General features: G+C 38.0%; 1 protein-coding gene across 3 annotated transcripts in view; it reads right to left on the minus strand.

The window, feature by feature from the left end:
• The window catches only part of NBEA (neurobeachin), a 454,810-nt gene that overhangs the window by 331,124 nt on the left and 100,031 nt on the right, over window positions 1-23,655 (minus strand). For all 3 annotated transcript variants that reach the window (XM_063305700.1, XM_063305699.1, XM_063305698.1), the window contains exons 19-24: window positions 21,200-21,281; window positions 20,150-20,273; window positions 19,150-19,342; window positions 17,956-18,969; window positions 4,636-4,853; window positions 837-990 (exon numbers count right to left, since the gene is read on the minus strand). In XM_063305700.1, coding sequence (XP_063161770.1) covers window positions 837-990; window positions 4,636-4,853; window positions 17,956-18,969; window positions 19,150-19,342; window positions 20,150-20,273; window positions 21,200-21,281 — 1,785 coding nt within the window. The remainder of the gene's footprint in view (window positions 1-836; window positions 991-4,635; window positions 4,854-17,955; window positions 18,970-19,149; window positions 19,343-20,149; window positions 20,274-21,199; window positions 21,282-23,655) is intronic.

The following is a 23,655-nucleotide window of genomic DNA, read 5'->3' on the forward strand; positions in this document are numbered from 1 at the left end:
GTACTATATGTGAGGAATATTAAGAATTATTTCTTAAATGATGTTTTATTTTGCTCAAGGAAACTCTAGCACAGCAGAACATTCCACATCAATTGTAATACTATGAAATGTGCTCAGCAGGTTGGTAGACAAAACAACAAGATCATCTATCAACCTTACAAATCAGCAGCTCTGTATTTACTCTGAATTGTGTTTATGTTTTAAAACAAATTCTAAATCCAAGGTATTGTATAATTGGTTCTGCATCCTCAACAGGGTCTCTTTGAAGAGTTTTTTTTAATAAGGGGTATTGGCAATTCCAAAAGGAAAAAAAGTAAATTTCGCTGGGAATACCTAAAGTAAACAATTACATTTTAAAATGATATTAATAACATACTTTCAATGATATTTTACTCTCCTTTCAAAATTTAGAGAGAAGATACTGCAATTGTATCTTATTTCATGTTAAACAAACTCTTCTTTATGACTGGCTTTTAAATATGCAATAGCTCTTATGTCAAGCCTGCATTTAAAACTGTGCTAGATAAGAATAGGAATGTGTAAACAATTATGATATAGAAATGGAACAATATAATTTGGGATGCTGTTTGGCAACTGATTATCTCATTGTTAGCTAGCTGAAACACCCATATATATATGACTAATAAATTATTATTCTGAAATAACTTTTGTATACAAATTTGCTAAATGGCATAAAACTTATATCCCGTAGATTAAAAAACTAAAAAATGTGATTATTTTCTTCTTATACAGAAAACCAGGCCCAAAACGAAGTGTTACTAATACACTGAAATGCAATTCACAGCATATCCATTAGATGGAAACATGGTACTTACAGTTGGGGATGTTGCTGCAGACAACAGTGGCAGAATTCCTCCACAAGCAATAATAATATTGTCTACCATTTGAGAAATGAGGTGGATAGTATTATGTACAAAAATAATATTTTCATTGCTATTGACAAAATCCATAACTGACTTTGTGGAATGACTATAAAAAGAAAAGAAAAAAGACTAAGTAAAACTATAAAGTCAATTGCTACTGCAAAATCAAAACCAACTGAAAGTTAGTTAACAGGGATAAATCAAATTGGAAACTATTGAAAAACAATAAGCAATACATACACACAGACCTATTTATAAAATTTATCTCCCTTGTGATATCAACTCACAAGCATATATTGACCTAACAAGTCTCACAAGTCGACCAAAACCATTTTAGAGAGGGAACTGAGATGTGAACTGCCCTAGTTGGGTAATGAAACATCTGCAAGAAAACAACCAAGCTCAGAGAACACCAAGGACTCACAGTTCAACCCTGAGCTACAGATATTCTCTTCTATTGGTATATTAACTGATGTTATCCAATCTGGATAATAGACTACTGCTATGACATGGATTGTACCTCACATGATCGATAAAAATATGTTTGGCCAAAGCATGCCAAACTTGATCAACTTAATGCTGTAGGGATTGGAGACAAAACCCCTGAAGTTATGACTTTATAAAATCCTGCACACTATAGATGGATGTGGAAATGCTGCTGTAAAGGAGCCTATGAAAACGATTCTGTGAGAAATCAGAAAGAAAACCAGGCTTGTAAAATTAAAAGTTGTCAGCCTTTCAAGGTAGGCTATATCAAGAAACAGATCCAGCAAGAAGTAGCAGAACTCTGTTGCTGTTGGGTTTAATAATAAAATCTTAAAAGCCTGCAGTTCCCATCTGCCTCCACTTGCACCTTGCAGAATCAACGTAGGTTTATTTTGAGTCTCTTTCTCACACCCCCTCCTTTCCCAGGGCTGAATTGTCTTAATAAAAGACATCCTTGAATAGTACTGCTAACATTTCTTGCATTCCTTTGCCAACATTATCTCTGTACTCCTCTACAAAAGCTAGTGGCTATATAGTAGAGTATGGGAAATAGAAAAAATGGGCTTGAACTCCTACTACAAAAAGTGGAATATGATTTAATAGGTATAGTAGATATCTGGTACAACTCCTCCCCCTCCGTCCCCCCCATGTTGGGAATATAACAACTGAAGGGTACATTTGTTCAAAGGAAGCAATCAAAAGGGAAGAGGAGTAACACTGTTTGTTAAAAATATCTGCACCTGCTCAGAAATCCAAGTGAAGGGGAAAGGAAGTAGCAAAACCTTTAGAACAAAAGTGACCATATAAAGCACCCGGGCATCAGGCAGGTCTGGGGCAGGCCGGCACAAGCCACTCCCCATGGGGAAGGCATGTCAGCCACTGGCAGACTGAGACTGATGAAGTGGGGCAGGCCTGCCAGGAGTCCGGCAGCCAGGGAGACAAGCCCAGTGCAGGGGGTGGGGTGGGGGGTGGGGGGCAAAGTGAAGAATGCTGTGCAGAGCAGCCCAAAGAGCAGGCATGGGGGGTGGGGAGAGATAAGCAGGTGGGGGGAGCTGAAGTGGAGGCAGTTTGTGCAGGGTAGGAAAACATGACCATAGGACACTGTGATGGTTGTAAATGTGGGCCAGTTGCCAAAAGCCTGAAACTACATATTCATGAACTCAGTTATTTTCTGGTTCACTTTGTGAAACTTCCAATTTGCTGTTGATCTCTTGGATGAATTATCAAAAGCAGCTCTAAATCTTTGCATGAAGATTACAATTATCCAACAGTAGATCATTACCCTCAACGAGGAGCACAGTCTATTTGGCAGCCGCTCTTTCAGTAGACTAAGAACAAAGGCAATCTTAGAACGATCTGTGAGAAATCCCCCTGGCCAACTCTCCTTAAACGATTAATGCTGGGTTGTGAAATTCAGAAAGTGATCCTGAGCAATTCCCCCTCCCCCATATGTTCTACGTTAACGTCCATGAAAATGAAGCAACACTGGTTGGGCCACAAGTTCCAGAGCTGCTTCTGGTTGAGGCAGGCTTTGCCCCAGTTGCTAAGTTAGTTGTAGCACGGCATTGTGCAAGTCCTTGATTTGATTGTTCACTTACTGGTAACAATGTCTTGACAACTTGTTCTACAGACAGCAGGATGCCCCAAGGATCTGTTGCCATCTTCAAGATCTAAAGCCAAGGTTTGATGCTTCTGTGATGAGAGACTTGTGAGGCTTTCAAGATTGATGTCAGTCCTTTGAGGCAGGCCAGGCCAAGAAACAGACAACACAGGGATTCCAGGGATTCAACTTTATTGTTGTAGTGTATAATAGAATCTTGAAAGCCTGTCCAAGTTCTCTCTGTCCCATTTTATACTAAACAAAATCAAGATGGGGTATTTTGATTTGAGTTTGATTCTCAAGCATACTGCAATCTCTGGATTGTTAAGGCTTGTTCCTCCTTCTTCCCTTAACAGCTTATTCATACCTTCCCCAAAGTAATCCCTACATGCCTTTTCAGCAGTGTATAGATTAAAAATTCAAACCACAATCAAAACCATAAAAACAGAAAAGATGCTGAACAGGAAAACAGCAAACACTATTACAACAAAACCAACACACACTGAGCCCAGAGCCTGGAGAAAGAGTCCTTAAAGGCTCTTCTAAAAGAGAATAGGGTCAGGGCTTGGGGGGATGCTGTCCCAAATGGTAGGTGCCACAACTAGAGAAGGCATGCCTCATAAATCCCATTAGATGACATTGTTTGAAAGATGGGACCTGAAGCATGCTGACTCTGTCAGATCTTACAGGAGAGGCAGACATCACAGGAGAAAGACGTCCCCCAAATAACAATGCCCTATCTATAAAGGTCTTTATAGATGACAACCAACACCTTGAATTGTACCCAGAAGGTTACATACTGTGGAATGCCCCTAACTGCTCACAGCTTCCAGAAAATGGTTCAAGACTTCCATAGCATCTCCAGTTAAGACTGTGATTACAAAATGAGGGTGAATACAGTTGATGACACCTCAGTCAATACAGTTCATGTAGACGTTAAAAAGCATGAAGACCAAGCCCTGCTGTACCTGTAACTACTCCAATCCATAGCTACCAACTGAAACTGCCTGCTTAGGTAGGAGTGGAACAACTATAAAATGTTCCTACACCCCTTGCTGGCTGCCCAGAAGGATACTGTGGTCAATGGTATTGAATGCTACTAGGAAATTTAATAGGACCAGGAGGGGTGCACTTCTATTCAGCTTCCAGTGAAAGTCATCTGCCATACAATATTGCTTCCATCTCATGATGGGGACTGAATCTAGATAATCCACTTCTTTTAAGAAGCTGTGTAGCTTATCTCCCACAACTGTCTCTTCAAAAGGAAAGTTGGAGTCTGGCCAGAAATCTCAAATACAGCAGAACGGAAAGAGGGCCTCTTCAAGAAAGTGTACAGCACTGACTCTATCAAGGCAGTTGGCATTAACCATATAGCAGATTCCAGCTGCACTCATCATCCAAAGGAGCCAGGTTGTATATGAATCTCGCCTACAAGAGTCAAAGCTTATACCACAGAAGAGGCTATCCATTTAGTCAGGTTCCACAATCTCAAAAATATCCCAGTTCACTATGCAAGACCTTGCCTTACTTTTCTCCTGTGGTTCTGCCCAAGTGGTACCTAGACCTCAGCAAATATGAGTGTTTTATAACCCATAAAGGTATTAAAGAAGCCTGTAGGTGTTTTATCACACCCATCCTTTACTAGAAAAATAAATGGTCTCTTACCTTCTCCAAACATGCACATCAGTTTCTAAAGCAAACAGTAGATCAGTCAGTAATCTCTGGTGCATGGGGGACCATTTAAACTCTGGAATACGGAACATTGTTGTTCGTGGACCTGGGCTGAATTGTCTCCTCTGTTCTTCTGTCATTGGCATTCCTCGAAATCCCAAATCAACACGCAAGTCTCTATCCTGTTGTGTAATAGAACGACCTTGCACAGCCTACATAAGCAGTAAATATTTGTTTTCATTTAAAATATGCAATGCAAAATCTGGCACAAAGTGCAATGCAAGTGTTATGGGCCACACATATTCAATTAAGCACATGCAAGAAAATTAGCAAGTCTTATTAAGGAAACTTTTTCCTACTTCCACATGTCTTGTTAGGTAAAGTTGTTTAAATTTGCATATTTTAATACAATTCTATATGAAACAGAGTACAAAAGAGTTATGAACTACACAGGTTGTATAACTGAAAATACCTATTTTGTTTCACCAGCATGTGAAGAAAGTTTTGAAGTAAAATGCTAACAAATGGTAAAGGATAATACATGTTTTCATTTGCCACAGAAACAGGTCAAATGTGAGATAAAAAGGTTAATTTACTAGTTTGTTTACATGGTTCTTAGATAGAAGTATGTGTTAATTGTCTGAAGGATTTTACCAGCTACATTAGGTCATTTTTAAAAATTTATTTCAGAACCATTTATATCTCCCTATCCCAAAACTTCAGTTGGGCCCAATAGTGTACTAATATCCAGTGCAGCAACTGAAAAATAGGCATTACCCTACAATAATGATTATCTCCTGCTAGTAATCTGGCTTTATATTCTTAGAAAAAATGTAGCTTTTGAGTCACCTTCAAAGACAGACCCATGTAGGATGCTTTGCAGTAATCTAGTAATGCTATCATAAGGGCATGAGTCAAAATTGCCAAGACCTCCCAGTCTAGGTAGGATACAACTGAGGTGCCAGCAAAAGGTGGGCAAATGCTTCCCAGGCAAAGCTGCCATCTTTGTTTCACCAGGAGGCATGATAGCCTCCAAATCATGGAATAGTCCTTCCAACAGAGCACAAACGCTTCAAAAGGAACTACAGAGACCAATGTATCATAAAGACCTAGATGTCTATTGGTAATTATTGTGTTATTTGTGGCCACTGTGCCATCTGCATAGTTATGTATTTGCTTATTTAATTTAATATACTTTGTAGTTGTAAAGCAGCAAGGCTTTATTTCAAAGTTCTCTTTAAAATTTCCTGCAGTTTTTCTACCAAACATATTTAAAAGCTTTAAATCAAATTTTTGCATCCAATCGACTTAACAGTTTGTACTATACCGTTTTTTTTCCAGTGTAGGCCTCAAATGGTTCAAAATGTCTGACTGGGATTCATAATGGATTGAAATAATTTTTCATAAAAATGTAGAGTGACAGTAAAAAATAGGTACAGTTTACATGAAGTACACAATTTTATTAAGATTAAAAAATGAACAGTTTTTAAAGATTTTAGGTTACAAAGAGATAGCATCTAAAGTCCTTAGGCCTAATTATATAACAGCATATTATATACCATTTTTTTAAAATTTAGGTCCTCAAATTTCCTCAGAAACTATATGGAATCAGGCTTTGCACTGTTAGGGTTTTATTGCTAAGACAAAGTATCTTTCATCTTCTATCAACAGTATCAGCAATATTTACAATATTTTACTTTTCATATGACCGTAAATTTGATTTGGTACTAACATTTTGAAGAGTCAATGCTCCAACAATAATTTCTTTTAAAATAATGAAATCTGCATTTTTGTTTGGAAGAATCATATTTTCCAAAAAATATTATGGAATATAAGTACATACAGTAATGAATATTATCAAAAGCGTTTCTATGGAAACATTTTATCCAAGAAAATAGTTTTTTCAATATATCTATATGTTAACAGTCTTGATTATATTTTAATAAACATTTTAAAAACGACAGACCCAAGCAGGATGTATGCATACCAATTATTTTGGAAAAGTATTTTTATTATAAAAATAGTTTGTTTTTATTACAAAAGAAACAAAGTATCACTTTGTTATTTATAATCAATTTGTCTATACTATGTCTACTATTTCTATAGGCCATTTTCATCTTCTTAACTCTTATTTTATTTTCCTGATTTATCTCTATTTAAGGTACGGTAAGGTAAGGTAACATAATCAGTACACTACTTTCCTAGTGCTGAGACTACTCAAAATACTTCTGAGGTTGATGACCAAAACACAGGAATAATCTACTAGATGTAGTCCTCACTTACTGACCACAATTGGGACCAGCAACTCCATCACTAAGTGGCGTGGTCGTTAAGTGCAATGTCATGTGACTGTGCTGACTTACGTCAGTTCTGGCTGTATTCATTAAGTGAATCACAATGGGTTGTTAAATATGCCATCACATGATCACAACTTACGACTTCCTGCTGGCTTCCCAATTAACTTTGCTTTTCAGAAGCCGGCTGTGAAGGTTGCAAATGGCGACCACATGACCGCAGGACACTGTGACTGGTAAATGTGCACCAGTTGCCAAGCACCCGAATTGTGATCACATGACCACAGGGATACTGCAACAGCGACAACTTTGAGGACCAGTCATAAGTCTCCTTTTTCAGCATTGTTGTAACTTTGGTTGCTGAACAAGTGGTTGGTAAGCAAGGCCTGCCTGCATCTAGCCTCGTAGCTGAAAGAGTTGGAACAATGTAGCATTATCTCTATTACTAAGGCCATCCATGGCAAAGTATATAATGATTCTGACTCAACAGATCAAGTTTTTATTCTCAATTGTATAAATGTCTGTATATTATATCTCTTCTTAAGATTATACATGATCAAGTTGCATATTTAGCTGTACTTTTATGTCTCCAGAAAATTATAGATACCTATAAATCTATTAAAACCAGAAAAGTTCCCAGTACGGAACATTTTGCACTGGATGGTATAAGACATGTACTACTTTGCCCCCTTTTTTGGCATTTTATAATGATGCTTTTTAAAACTAGGCTTTTCCTATCTCACTTAGTGATTTTTTCCAACTTCCTTTTAAATGCAAAACTATTGATAGCAACTGTAGCATGTTGATTTCAGAAAATTGTATCTCTGACTGTCCATTCTCCACACTGTGGTTTGATAAAAGTCTTTCAAGTTTATTAGATTACTAATTGATATTCTGGATGCATATTCAAAACAACTGAAATCTGTAGAGTAGCCTTGCTGGATGCAGAAATTGCCTTTGTATGGTGCATTAGAAGTTTCTGAAACTAGTTTCTATGGATTTATTCCTTGGTACTCTACTCCTTCTGCTGCAGTTATTAAAATGAAATTATCTCTTATTTTGTAAAAAGGTTTCACAGAAATGAAAGGCATCCTTTATTCCCCCTTATTTTAAAACTGATATTGGATATTGATATTATTATTTTTTCTTTTCTGAAATCATGGACAAATAAAGTGGAAGGGTGAGCTGCTATAGCTAAATCTGTATTGTTTTTGCTTCTCTGAAGTCTCAAGGCTCCCTCAACTGCCATAAGCATGGAGGCAGTCTCATAGGCAGCTGGTGATGCATGGACCATGCAGAAATACAAAACAATCCTGCTTCTGTCAAACTGCCCCTTAATAAGTCTTGCACTAAAATGCAGGCATGCCTCCGGGGCAACCCAAAACATTAAAGAGGAGAGATGATGGAGCTGGAAAAAGGATCAGTGGAGAATGAGGGATGTATAATGGATTTATGCAGTTCTCCAGTAGCATCAGCAGAAGAGTCTACAAGGAAGGGCATGTAAGTGAACTAGCTGGGGAAGGGACTGAATCATGCTGAGGAGGAACCACATGGGAAAGATAGCTTGAGAGCTATAATGGTGTAGAGAAGCATAATCCAGTGCCAGCTTCTCAAAAGGACTTGAAAAAGAGTTATTTCTCCCTCTTTACCTTAGAAAAGGCTAGGCTAACGTGAAAAAGAAAGTAAAGCTATGTAGAGAGGGGAGTTAACATAAGGTGGAGATAAGGAAGGGAGTTAAATCACTTAAAAAACTTTAAGGAAGCTTTGTAAATACATTTAAGTTGGATATTCTTAAATTAGGTGTGCAATTAAGAAATCACACATGCACACATATGGAATAGATAAAGATAGTACAGTTGAACACTGGCAATACAAATTATTCACTGTTAGTCACTGGGTAACAATAAAATTCACTTCATTTATCAGAACATCACTATGCATTGTCTAGAACTATAACTGTCTCTTTTCATCTTTCAACACATTAATGTATTTACAGTGTAATCAAATATTTCACATCTTTTGTTTACCCTGGAATAAAGTGTTGGAATATTCCATATTAATAACTAAGGGACTTAAAGAATATTAAGTATATTTCTTACGATATTAAGATAAAGTTAGCTCAATTCAATGTTTTCTTTCACATTTACTAGAAATCCCAGATAATGTTTTTAAAAATTGGCTAACAATCTCCATATGCTGGATGAATGAAGGGCCATTTACTCACATCATAGAGCCTCAACAGCCTTACTTAAACTCAACTGCTTCATTATTGCTCTCTTTTGATTTAATATCCATAAGTTTGTTCTTACAAATAAAAAGTCCAATATGGTTAAAATATGAATTTACTCTTGAATTATATAATTCAGAAATTTCAATTATATACCAACATTTATTTACCTAAAACTTATTGCTATATCATGAATTATGGTTCTATCAAATATGGGGAATAGCCAAAAAGATTACTCTGTAAACCTGGAAGGAATAATCCTTTTTTATATGGAATGTTGGAGTCTGGCGTTCCCGTTGTTTACAGAGAAATTCCAGATGATGAAGCAGCACAAGAGACACCAAAAGTGCTGCTGGAGGACCATGAAAAGAGCATCAGACTGAATATTGTTTTGAGCCTCTATTAAGGACTACCTTGCGACAATAAGTGTGGCCAAATGTTTTTTTTTTTTTTTACACCTTTATCACTAGACAGCCATCTAGCAGCCTTGTTTAGGACAACCCAGTCCTGGGATGTGGGGGGAAAACAGAACAAAACTAGAAGGACATGAGCAGTGAAAAACTGATCCCCATTCACAAGAAATTATATGAGTTATAAAACTCTCATCTTCTAATCTGTTTAATAGGGTAAAAGGAAATATTTATAAGCAACAGTCTTCTCCTTGCTCCCCACAATTAATATAGTATATAGTATTTTTACAAGTACTGAAAGTAATTCTAATAAAAGTCTAACATCTAGTCTTCATGTAGGAAACCTGCCATTGCTAGAAAAAATTGACTGGAAGCTCCAGTAGAAAAATTTTCCATTTTGCCAAGTACAATGAGTTTTTGTCTTATATTTAACACCTAATTTATTCAGTTCCCCAAAGTATTTGTACCAAAGTAATATATGCTTGCTTCAGCAAAGGATCGTTACCTTGTCGTGGTGCTGGAGCTTGAGCACCTCAATGATGCCATGAGCTAAACCGTGAAGGGCCACCCAAGACGGGAAGGTCATGACAGAGAGGTCAGACTAAATGCGATCCCTGGGGACGGTAATGGCAACCCACCCCAGTATTCTTGCCGTGAAAACTAAATGGATCAGTACAACCAGAGATATGTCGGTATACCATCGGAAGATGAGACCCCGAGGTGTGAAGATGGTCAAAATGCTACTGGGGAGGAACAGAGGATGAGTTCAACTAGCCCCAGACGTGATGACGCAGCTAGCTCAAAGCCGAAAGGACGGCTAGCGGCCGACGGTGCTGGTGGTGAATGGTGACTCTGATGTTCTAAGGATCAACACACCACTGGAACCTGGACTGTAAGATCTATGAGCCAGGGCAAATTGGATGTGGTTATTGGTGAGATGTCAAGATTAAAGATAGGCATTTTGGGGGTCAGTGAACTGAAATGGACTGGAATGGGCCACTTCACATCAAATGACCACCAGATCTACTAATGTGGACAAGAGGACCACAGAAGAAATGGAGTAGCCTTCATAATTAATAGTCAAGGGGCTAAAGCAGTGCTTGGATACAATCCAAAAAACGATAGAATGGTCTCAATTCGAATTCAGGGCAAGCCATCTAACATCACAGTGATCCAAATATACGCCCCAACCACAGATGCTGAAGAAGTTGAAGTAGAGCACTTCTATGAGGATCTGCAGCACCTACTGGACAACGCGCCTAAAAGAGATGTTATTTTCATCACAGGAGACTGGAATGCTAAGGTGGGCAGTCAAATGACATCTGGAATTACAGGTAAGCATGGCCTAGGAGAACAAAACGAAGCAGGACACAGGCTGATAGAATTTTGCCAAGACAACTCACTCTGCATAACAAACACTCTCTTCCAACAACCTAAGAGACGGCTTTAGACATGGACTTCACCAGATGGACAACACCCAAAATCAGATTGACTACATCCTTTGCAGCCAAAGGTGGAGGACATCTATACAGTCGGTAAAAACAAGACCTGGAGCTGACTGTAGTTCCGATCACGAACTTCTTATTGCACAATTTAGGATCAGACTAAAGAGATTAGGGAAGACCCACAGATCAGCTAGATATGAGCTCACTAATATTCTTAAGGAATATGCAGTGGAGGTGAAGAATAGATTTAAGGGACTGGACTTAGTGGATAGGGTCCCGGAAGAACTATGGACAGAAGTTCACAACATTGTTCAGGAGGTGGCAACAAAATACATCCCAAAGAAAGAGAAAACCAAGAAGGCAAAATGGCTGTCTGCTGAGACACTTGAAGTAGCCCAAGAAAGAAGGAAAGCAAAAGGCAACAGTGACAGGGGGAGATATGCCCAATTAAATGCAAAATTCCAGAGGTTAGCCAGAAGAGATAAGGAATAAGACAATAGAATAGGAAGGACAAGAGACCTCTTTCAGAAAATTAGAAACATTGGAGGTAAATTCCAGGCAAAAATGGGTATGATCAAAAACAAAGATGGCAAGGACCTAACAGAAGAAGAAGAGATCAAGAAAAGGTGGCAAGAATATACAGAAGACCTGTATAGGAAGGATAACAATATCGGGGATAGCTTTGACGGTGTGGTCAGGGAGCTAGAGCCAGTCATCCTGAAGAGTGAGGTTGAATGGACCTTAAGAAGCATTGCTAATAACAAGGCAGCAGGAGACGACGGCATCCCAGCTGAGCTGAACTGTTCAAAATCTTGCAAGATGATGCTGTCAAGATCATGCATGCTATATGCCAGCAAATTTGGAAAACACAAGAATGGCCATCAGACTGGAAAAAATCAACTTATATCCCCATACCAAAAAAGGGAAACACTAAAGAATGTTCAAACTATCGAACAGTGGCACTCATTTCACATGCCAGTACGGTAATGCTCAAGATCCTGCAAGGTAGACTTCAGCAATTCATGGAGCGAGAAGTGCCAGATGTACAAGCTGGGTTTAGAAAAGGCAGAGGAACTAGGGACCAAATTGCCAATATCCGCTGGATAATGGAAAAAGCCAGGGAGTTTCAGAAAAACATCTATTTCTGTTTTACTGACTATTCTAAAGCCTTTGAGAAAACACAATATATGCTTGAATTTCTGACTAGCTCTCAGCTAAAGCCAATGCTATTAAGATAGACAGATAACTCTCTAGATAAAGAGAGAAAAGTAAGCATTTTTACTAGAGAGGTATCTGTAGTTAAATAAGAGAAACAGTGCCCAGAGCTAACTATCATGTTAGCAAGAATGAGAAAGTCCTACAAATCTTTTCAAGGTATATGACTGATCCTAATCCTTCTATCTTACTTTGGGTATATGAGTAGACAATGGTAAACAGTTGGCAGTCTAAGAAAAAATAGTGTTGATTAGATCAGATTGAGACCTGCAAACAAATATATTCAACTGGTCAATTCCAATCATTCTCAGAAGAAATATGTTGGACAAGACAAGACAGATATTGAACAAAGCTAAGGACAGGAAAAGTAGGAAATGTTTAATATAGGTGTAGAAAAGTACTTGAATTTTTTGCAGGTTAAAAATTAAAAGAAACTTAATATAGTAAAAGCCAATAAAACCAAGTGTTAAAAAATTAAAAACAACAAACATTATTGACAAACATTAAATTCTGGCAATCTTCTATACAAGGTGTAACTTGCCAAACCATCCAAACTTGAATATAATTTAAACCCAGCATCTCAAGTGCCAACTGCAATTGAAAAGATTTTGGCAAGTCTCAAAGAAACCTCAGTAAACTAATCCGCTAGTAAAAAACACACACATCCTCAATTTCAGGGCAACCCATCAATTTAGCAAGGAAGAGGAGTATTAACTCAAATATGGTAGCTCACAGCACAACAAGGCATGCAGAACTGTCTCGACAGGAACATGGGCAGAGATAGTCTGAGCACGGGAACCTCTCATACAATTCACTTCAAAATAAATATTAACCCTTGCTAATGTAAATGGTTTCATTCACGGAGAGAATGGTGTAAAGTTAATTGGAATAGAAAAAGATCTGCTACTGAGACCCTCCAGAGTAATGGGCTGAAAATCAAGGAATTTCTATTTGACCTCTAGAATGGTTTTCTCTCATCCAGGTATTAGCAGAGACTGAACTGAGAAGCTGCTGTGAGACAATTCTGAAGCTATACTATTTCTCCAAGAATAGGTTATAATTACAACCAGCAAATCTAATTTTAGCATTGGAACCCTTCTAGGCATTGGCTACAGTTTCTCAATTATGTTGCTTCTAAACAGTAAATGTGAAGTAGGATGGATATAGGATTGCTGAGGCTAGAACTCATGGTTTGAGAGTGCCTGTACTATGGAGTCAATATAAAAATTAAATAGTGCAGGTTAAGGCTAAAACCTGGCTTGACTCCATTCTGAGCGGGGGTTGATGGAGAAATACCTCCAATGGCAGCACTCTGATCTGCTTATAAGGGTCCTCAGGCAGCATCATGACAAGTCAGGGTAATCTATAGTTGTGGCTAGCAATTTCTTCCACAGCCAATTTCAGGAGATCAAATCAAAAGCTTCTTTCAGATCAGTGTAGATGACACACACAGTTTCTCTGTTAGAGAATTTTGAGTTAAAGTTAGAGAATTTTTCTGCCAAATCATACACTGAATAAATACATTGATCAAATCTTGAATAATCAGGTCTAAAGCCAACTTGCTATTCAGCTAGCACTTTCTCCAATCTGCTAGTTTCACATAAAGATGCAAGAATTATTGATTATATGCTATCAAGCTGGTGTCAACTAACCAGAAAGATAGACTTTTTCCAGGATGATCTGCCCTCAACCTGGCCCTTGGAATTTATTTAAATGTAAAATGACTAACTACAAATCAGCTGAGTTAGCTTTTTTAAAGATTGGGTTTGTTTTGGAAAGACCCCACTGTTTAGACATCTATAAAGGATGACCAACATAGCCAGCACTGAGAAAACTAGTGAGAATTTTATTTTAGGAATTCTGTAGGGATTGAGCCTCCCCCAGTAGCTTTACTATTTTTTAGTTGTGCAGTAAATTTGATAGTCTCTAGAGACAGGAGATCAGTCAGGGAAAGAATCCAAAACTACTGCTGGCACATGCAATTCACTAGCTGCTATGTACAGTATCTTATAAAAATACTTGATCCATGTCTCTGAAGGGATTAAACTCCCAATCTCAGAATCAGATTTTGGAGCTGAAATGCCAACAAGGCACTAGAAGACAGTAGAATTTTCATCCAGGATTGCTCATATCCACATCAAATTGGTCATTTGCAACATCAGTTCCTTCATTTTTAGTATGGCCTTATAGTCCTTTTTTCTTCTTCTTTTTTACCCCCAAAACACACAGTACATTCTGAGAATTACACCTAAGGGTCCCACATGCATCAGTTAAGCCTTGGCTAGAGTGCACTGTTGTCTGTCCAACACTTGGAGAACTTAGTGGTAGATTTCTGATCAGGAATGACACTGGACATAAGAGTTCCTACATATAACTTATCATTAGGTAGTAAATGCTTACAGTTCAAAACATCCATAGATTGTTTAAAGTGGAATGTTTTGGGTATATTAAAGAACTATCAAACCACTCACTGCTTGTCCATTTTATTGGAGAGTTCTGAGCTTGGAGTCTCTTCCACATACTTGTGGTCCTGCCTACATATCAAAGTGTTAAAAGCTAATCTTCCAGTAAGTTGGGAATGATCACTATAAGGACAGAAAGCCACTTTAAAATCAGTACTATCATTACAACTGCTGGTAATGATAATATGAAATTATCATTACCAGAGCCTTCAGGAATGGGCAGCATACAAATAAAGTAAGTAAATTGTGGGGGACAAATAATATTCTACCCTTTCCTTATGGTTTTGCAATATGTATTAGAGCAGAAGGACTGAAACAGCCTGATGACCCTGAAAGGGAGGGAGACACATAAGCAAAACCAGATTGCTGCCCTTTCCCTGGTGTGAAAGGAGACACGACATGAGTACAGTAAAGGACACTGTTTATTTTGAAGGTACTAGTATAAGTAGAAGAGGGAAAGCTTGGAGCCTTTGTAGGAATATAGAATTTAGAGGCACTGGATCAGACCAGAGCAAGGGCATCCCATAGTATTATAAAATGTTACATTTCAGTTGTTACATTGCTTTATTTATCATTCCTATGTAATATTTCAGGGGGTATGTAACCCCTAACCTTGCTTAGTTTGGGGCTCTTTTGCATTCTTGTGGCCAGAAGCCCAGTGATCACTGAAGTTGTACATGCCAGTAAAAGATACTTTGCTGCATTTCTCTCCAAACACTTTGTTTCCTTGTTTAAAGTGGGCATTTTTCCCACAACAAAACAAACACATAAATATAATTAATTATGCTGTGCCCCTTCTTCCCCAGAAATTGAGTGCACCCGCTGAATTGCCAGACACTGAGCTGTTTGTTTAAAATCAAAAGATCAAATCAAAGGCCAATTTAGCCAACCTCCATTCTCCATTTAAGGACTCTTTGTCCTTAAAACGACAGGGTCTACCATATTGAAATGCCAGAAAAGGGAATTATCTATGGGGCTTAGCAAGGTAGTGAAATCTGTCCTGCTAATGTCCTCCTCATATATTTTTACTGGCTATTATTATATTGTTGCTTTTCTTTTGGTCTTTGACTGTAAATACATGAATAAAATTTGCATACAATAGATCTTTAGCTTCCAGTGTTTACTGAACTCAAACAAACCAGCCCACTTAATGTAGAGGGGAATCAATAATAAAATAGGTATTGATACAGCATTTTACATTGTCAAACTTAATGCAGCACTTATCATATACAGTACTTTATCTTCTTGTAGTATTTTAGCTACCTGGTAAAAGCACATACAGTATTATGATCAATATACTGCAGATGTTGGGGCTGAGGCTGATAAAGCATACCTTGTTTAGTATCAACTGATTAGCTCATGTCACATATTTGGAAAATTCAAATCAAAGTCCATTTTTTTAGTCATTACATTAGTGTATAATAGATGCACTGTTGGAAGATCTGAAGTACCAGATTAAGGACAGGCTGTCTTTGGGAAAATTTACTTACTGTATGTGGTCACTAAGAGCAGACACCAACTCAATGGCAGATGATCAATCAATTTAAAATGTGGGACACAGAACAACAACAACAACAAGATCTCTATTGCATCAGCAAAATTCTGAGACTTCAAAATTTAAGGTAAGATTTTGACTCATTGGATGGAAACTGGAAACAAAATGATACTGAGATGCCTTTTTATCTGCAGGACCTCTTCTGGACAGTAGTGCTTGGACAACCATCACTGAGCCCATGCATCTGCTACTGAAAACACTGGTGGCCCACTGGCTGTAGATTCTTACCCCATTACTTAGATTCCCCTCCTGTCAATTACATTTTGATGCCACTCCCCAAAGCTTCCAGTTGTGTTAGAAGACAGAAAAAAATCCATCCTCAGCCATAACATTTTCATTGAGTTACTTTATGTCCACTCTACTTCAAAGGGTTTTTCTTCTGGGAGAAAGGTAACGCTATGCATGCCCTTGAACACCAAGAAGAATGAGAGATAATGAATCAATAAACTGTATATGGGAACATTCCAGCCAAGTGGAACAGCTTCACTAAATACTTTGCACTTGAGGTAATGATAAGATCCAAAAAAACCCTGACTGCGAGATGAAAATATTCTTGAATTCAAACAGAAGACTGAGCAGGGAAAACTTTTGTGTGAAAGGGCCCTAATGAAATGCCCATGAGAAATCACAGATGCATTATCCATTACATTTGAAAACCAAGGACCTACCTCAGTTCAGGAAAAAACTGTTTTAAATATTGTACTAAGCAGCTTTTACACAGGGGTTTTTTTTTTGGTCATGTTGGTTTCTCTGTTGGAATAGCAGCCAAGCAATTTATACAGAACACAACATCACAGCAAATAATTTGAAAAAAGATGCCTAAATAAAAGTATTAAAGTATACGTTCTATTTTAGGTACTATACAATATATATGTTTAATAGAAACTGACAGACTCCCAAAACTGTGTCTGTTAGAAAAGACAAAATCTTAATTAGAGACCTCTTGGATTGTACAACTGACAAATTATATCAGGAGCTGAGGTCTCCCTGTTTCTTGTCCAACTGTCTCTGGAAAACAAGTTAAAAAGATTACTGCACAAAGAATTTGTTACTGAAACTCAGAGAGATATAGCCACCCTCAGTAAGGCTGGCACACTGAAATGGATGAGCTGCTATAAACACACCTTCCAAATTGCCAAGTATTTAAACACAGAAATGCCCAACCATCTTGGCGGGTTATTTACTCAAGCAAGATTTGAGCAACTGGACACAATGGTTAAATATGGAAGGTTTAACCAGGTCCTTATGATGAACATACTTGTATTTGCAGAGCCCCAGAGATAGAGGACATAACACATAGTGTATTATTTGAGTGTCAGGAAAGAAAGAGATCAATATCTTGGACTGCGCATTAAACAAATGGCCTGTTAGGTTCCTTATATTAGGTTGTTTTAATGTATACATTATTTCATGTGTGGTCAGAATCCAAAAATTACATATAATATGGCCCTTTATTTGAACAAAACAATACAATTGAGAATCGCATATGTGGATCTGATTGGGGTAAATTGTAGGGGTGACACAGAAATATGATTTGCATTTTCTTTTACTCATATCTTTTACTCTATTTTTAACATATGGTCTTATTATTATTCTGTATTTTATATTTTGTATTCTGATATGGCCGAATGGCTAATCAATAAAGTATTACTACATATGTTTAATAATATAATAACTTCTACACAATTATGTGTTAAAAAACTTACTTGAGTTGTAGTAGTTGTCTGTATTTTTCTTATTTCCTTCCCTACTTCTTTCCCATCATCAGATCTTTCTGTATCTGATATGATACTCCCTCCATCTACATTTGGTACAGTTTTCCCAGAAGACTCAGTTTCAAGGGTTGTAGCTGCCATTTCAGTATATTCTAACCCTTTAGATGATGAAGCCAGCTCTCTTTCAGATAGTGAGTCCATTGCATCAACAGAAGTATGAATTTTAAATTCCTTATCTTCTATAATGCTTGAACCACATGCTATGTCAGCGCTGCTAGACATATGAGAAAGAAGCCCAAGGTCATTATTCACACCCAGATGTAGTTGAGCCTCTTGAATATTAGCAATAGTGATGTGATTGCTGGACAATTCAGGAAGCAGCTTGTCTTCTTGGCTGGATATTTTATCAAAGAGAAATGAGGTGCTGTTAGGAGGTTCATCTTTATCATCAGCAAGTGTAATCAAGGGACCATTGTCCTTCTCTTCACTTTTCTTAATTATGCCAACACTCCCATGAACATTGTTCTGAAGTTTTTCAACTGCAGCACTGTATACATTGTCTAATAAAGATTCTACTTCCACAAGGGTACCATTTTCTCTGGTTACCAAAGTCTCTGGTGATAGATCCATATCATCCAGCTTTACTTCTGTGGCTTCTACCTTTTCTGCTTTTATATCAACTAACAGATCATGAACCTCAACATGTACACCATTCCCTGGTCTATCTGAACTTCCAAGCACATCATCACATACTTTAGTTGCAATGAGTAAATCTCTGGTATCTGTGCTGACAGGGTAGTCTGTTTCACTTTCTGGACTTTGGCTTTGTGAAAGATCTTCAATTTCACGAATCTCCATTGCACCTTTTGCTCCAGTTGTCTGAGATGAAAGTCCCGAGATAGTGCTCACGTTCCCTTTTTTCCCCTTCTTGATATTCTCCTCTTCCTGTCTTTGGTACTCCTCATACATTTTTGCTAGGTACTCCTTGTGAGCTTCATAGGTAACCTTAACACAAGCAAATTACAATGTCAGAAAATAGTAACAGCAATTTAACCAGATGTAGCTGAAAAAAGGACTGTACTAAAGTAATTCAGAAACAGTAACATGCCAATCTGCATGCTGACCACAAGATGGCACTAAAATTTATCTATGACATATGATATTAACTAAACTTCAGATTCTTACCTTGGAATGGGCTATGGAAAGTGTATCAACCCAGACCCTCCATCCTCCCCATTCATATTTTATTGCATGATACAAAAGAATACGAAAGATGTTATACACCATCTCAGTAATTTTCTGTTCTTCAGAGTTCTTAGGATTAATATATCCCAAAGAAAACATCCAATCTTGCCATACTGAACACTGAAGTAAACACCTAAAATAAAAATAGTCACAGTAAGCTTCCATGGCACTTGAATTTTTTAATTGTACATATAAATAAGAAAAACAGAAAAACAGAGGTCTCCATTCTAAATGTTAATAAAAACAGTGTTTTTAAATTGATTTGCAATCATAAGTAAACAATATATATTCATTACCCATTCAGAAATAGAAGAAAACAGTGTTAAAATGTAAGTGTTAAAATTATAACCTCTAGTAATGGGATAATGATTCAGAATACTGGATAAAAAGAGACATCACCAAACTTAACAGCAGTTGTGATAGGCTTTTTTTAACTACTTAATTTTAATTTGATTTTTCATCTAAAGAAAACAGGAAATGATATATTAATAAAAGTTATTCAGAAACAAACAACAAAAGGTGTAAGGAAACACTCTTCAGTGAATATCTGTGCCCAAACAGGACAATACAGACATACAGTTGTAATATCCTTAGAAGCCTTATCCCTGAAGTGGTAGATTAAGGGTATGCCGTTATGGGTACTGGAAATCAAACACATCTGGAGGACACAAAGTTTGGGAAGGTTGTTGTAGTGGCAGCAAAAGCACTAGTCATATACATCATGTACGCTGGGCGTCAGCATGAATGAAACCCAAGGTATCTCTGTGTAGGGCAGTTCTAACTACTTTATCTTGTGATGCAAAACAGAAACAGAGAGAAAAACTAGTTCCCTCCTAACATGTATGTGAGTAGGTGAGGATAATCACACAAAACTTTCCCTTATTTTGTAGTATTTGCATAAGAACAGTTGCATTACTGGATGTGACGATTCTTTACATACCTCCTATTTTCACGGCTATTACTGAAAAGTTTGATCATATCTGATAAAAACAAACGCCGAACCTCCATGAGTTCTGCACTTGGTGCAGAATTTTTTAATAATGTTGCCACCACTTTCAGGATCACTTTAAAAGAGCAAATATATAATATATGTTTACAAACAATGGTTTGAATCATTATAAAGCAGCAAACATGGCTTTGCACAATGTCTAATCCTAAGAAAGATAGATTGATGCTAGAAATGGAGCATTACAGTGCAATAAAATTAACTTGGTAACAGACAACTCAGTAACATTTCCCTACTATCAGTTCCAAACTATTTCCAATAATTGTATTAACAGTGATTTTTACAATAAAAAACAAAACCTGCCTGAAAGGGGAAGGGTAGAAAAAAGCTAAAGTATATCAAGGAGGAATACCCTTCTGTACCCTGACTTATCTCAGTCATATCTCAGAGCCCACAGAATTCTCTTCATCATGTGTTAGTTTATCCTTTCTCTCCATCTTTTGTCCATCTCTGAATAAAAGGCAGGGATATATCAGAATACATAAATAAAAGGAGGAACGTTCCTCTTGTCTGTGCAACCCTGCTCTTTCTCTCTGCTTTCCCAGTCCTCTTGAGAAAGTTTACATGAGATGAAGAGACACAGAAAACAGGAGGGAACAAAGGAGGGATCCTCATCTAATAATGCGCAACCACAGGAGCTTCCTGCTTTTGCCAGAATAAGAAAAGCAGCGTTGTGGCGCTGCAAGCTCCTGTTCTTTCATGTGCAGGTGTGGTGTCACAATACCCAGACCAAAGGGGCAGGGCTACCATTGTAACACTGCTGTGCTGCTTTCTTTCTGCTCCCCCTTGCCCGCTCTCAACCCATGAATGCCACTGAACTCTGGGGTCCACTTACATTTCATGAGGAAAGCAGAAATTCTGGAACCCAAAAGCATTTCATAGAACTTGTGGACTGCCAGTACTAGCTGGTGAAGTCGGCTGAGTTAGTAAAAAGGATGAGATCTATTACAACCATCTCTCAAAATTAAAAAGATAAATTCTTACTTGGATTTTGAATTTTCACAGTAGAATCTGGTTCTGGATGTGGTTTATGAACAACCTGTGTACAGACTTGTTCGGTCAAGATCTGTAATAGAAAAATACTCCATTCACTCCACTCTATTTCAAATCATTTGCGAAAAAAATGGATTCCACTAACATGATATTGGGACTAAAATGAACAGACCTCTTTAAGGACTAAATGCAGTGACCTTGGATGATTCATTCTTAGCTTAATTTACTTCATGCAAATGTACTGATGTGTTTTTAAAAGCACATAATTAAAAGCCTTTAAAAATGTATAACATTCTATTTATTTATTTATTTAATCGATTTATATGTATCCATACACTACAAGCAAACAATAATCAGATTATTAGAAGACAACAATGGAACCAGAACAATGGAAAAAATGGAAAAAATGGAAATAACCATTTGTTGTTGTTTACTCGTTTAGTCGCTTCTGACTCTTCGTGACTTCATGGACCAGCCCACGCCAGAGCTTCCTGTCGGTCGTCAACACCCCCAGCTCCCCCAGGGACGAGTCCGTCACCTCTAGAATATCATCCATCCACCTTGCCCTTGGTCAGCCCCTCTTCCTTTTGCCTTCCACTCTCCCTAGCATCAGCATCTTCTCCAGGGTGTCCTGTCTTCTCATTATGTGGCCAAAGTATTTCGGTTTTGCCTTTAATACCATTCCCTCAAGTGAACAGTCTGGCTTTATCTCCTGGAGGATGGACTGGTTTGATCTTCTTGCAGTCCAAGGCACTCTCAGAATTTTCCTCCAACACCACAGTTCAAAAGCATCTATCTTCCTTCTCTCAGCCTTCCTTATGGTCCAGCTCTCGCAGCCATATGTTACTATAGGGAACACCATTGCTTTAACTATGCGGACCTTTGTTGTCAGTGTGATGTCTCTGCTCTTAACTATTTTATCAAGATTTGTCATTGCTCTTCTCCTAAGGATTAAGCGTCTTCTGATTTCCTGACTGCAGTCAGCATCTGCAGTAATCTTCGCACCTAGAAATACAAAGTCTTTCACTGCCTCTGTTTTCTCCCTCTATTTGCCAGTTATCAATCAAGCTGGTTGCCATCATCTTGGTTTTTTTGAGGTTTAGCTGCAAGCCAGCTTTTGCACTTTCTTCTTTCACCTTCATCATAAGGCTCCTCAGTTCCTCTTCGCTTTCAGCCATCAAAGCGGTATCATCTGCATATCTGAGATTGTTAATGTTTCTTCCAGCGATTTTAACTCCAGCCTTGGATTCCTCAAGCCCAGCATGTTGCATGATGTGTTCTGCGTACAAATTGAATAGGTAGGGTGAGAGTATACAGCCCTGCCATACTCCTTTCCCAATCTTAAACCAGTCCGTTGTTCCGTGGTCTGTTCTTACTGTTGCTACTTGGTCGTTATACAGATTCCTCAGGAGGCAGGCAAGATGACTTGGTATCCCCATACCACTAAGAACTTGCCACAATTTGTTATGGTCCACACAGTCAAAGGCTTTAGAATAGTCAATAAAAGAGAAATAGATGTTTTTCTGAAACTCCCTGGCTTTTTCCATTATCCAGCGGATATTGGCAATTTGGTCCCTAGTTCCTCTGCCTTTTCTAAACCCAGCTTGTACATCTGGCAATTCTCGCTCCATGAATTGCTGAAGTCTACCTTGCAGGATCTTGAGCATTACCTTACTGGCATGTGAAATGAGTGCCACTGTTCGATAGTTTGAACATTCTTTAGTGTTTCCCTTTTTTGGTATGGGGATATAAGTTGATTTTTTCCAATCTGATGGCCATTCTTGTGTTTTCCAAATTTGCTGGCATATGGCATGCATGACCTTGACAGCGTCATCTTGCAAGATTTTGAACAGTTCAGCTCAGCTGGGATGCCGTCGTCTCCTGCTGCCTTGTTATTAGCAATGCTTCTTAAGGTCCATTCAACCTCACTCTTCAGGATGTCTGGCTCTAGCTCCCTGACCACACCGTCAAAGCTATCCCCGATATTGTTATCCTTCCTATACAGGTCTTCTGTATATTCTTGCCACCTTTTCTTGATCTCTTCTTCTTCTGTTAGGTCCTTGCCATCTTTGTTTTTGATCGTACCCATTTTGGCCTGGAATTTACCTCCAATGTTTCTAATTTTCTGGAAGAGGTCTCTTGTCCTTCCTATTCTATTGACTTCTTCCACTTCCGCGCATTGCTTGTTTAAAAATAATTCCTTATCTCTTCTGGCTAACCTCTGGAATTTTGCATTTAATTGGGCATATCTCCCCCTATCACTGTTGCCTTTTGCTTCTTTCTTGGGCTACTTCGAGTGTCTCAGCAGACAGCCATTTTGCCTTCTTGGTTTTCTCTTTCTTTCGGATGTATTTTGTTGCCGCCTCCTGGACAATGTTGCGAACTTGTCCATAGTTCTTCCGGGACCCTATCCACTAAGTCCAGTCCCTTAAATCGATTCTTCACCT

Source organism: Candoia aspera, chromosome 5 (assembly GCF_035149785.1).
Source record: "Candoia aspera isolate rCanAsp1 chromosome 5, rCanAsp1.hap2, whole genome shotgun sequence".
Lineage (NCBI taxonomy): Eukaryota > Metazoa > Chordata > Lepidosauria > Squamata > Boidae > Candoia > Candoia aspera.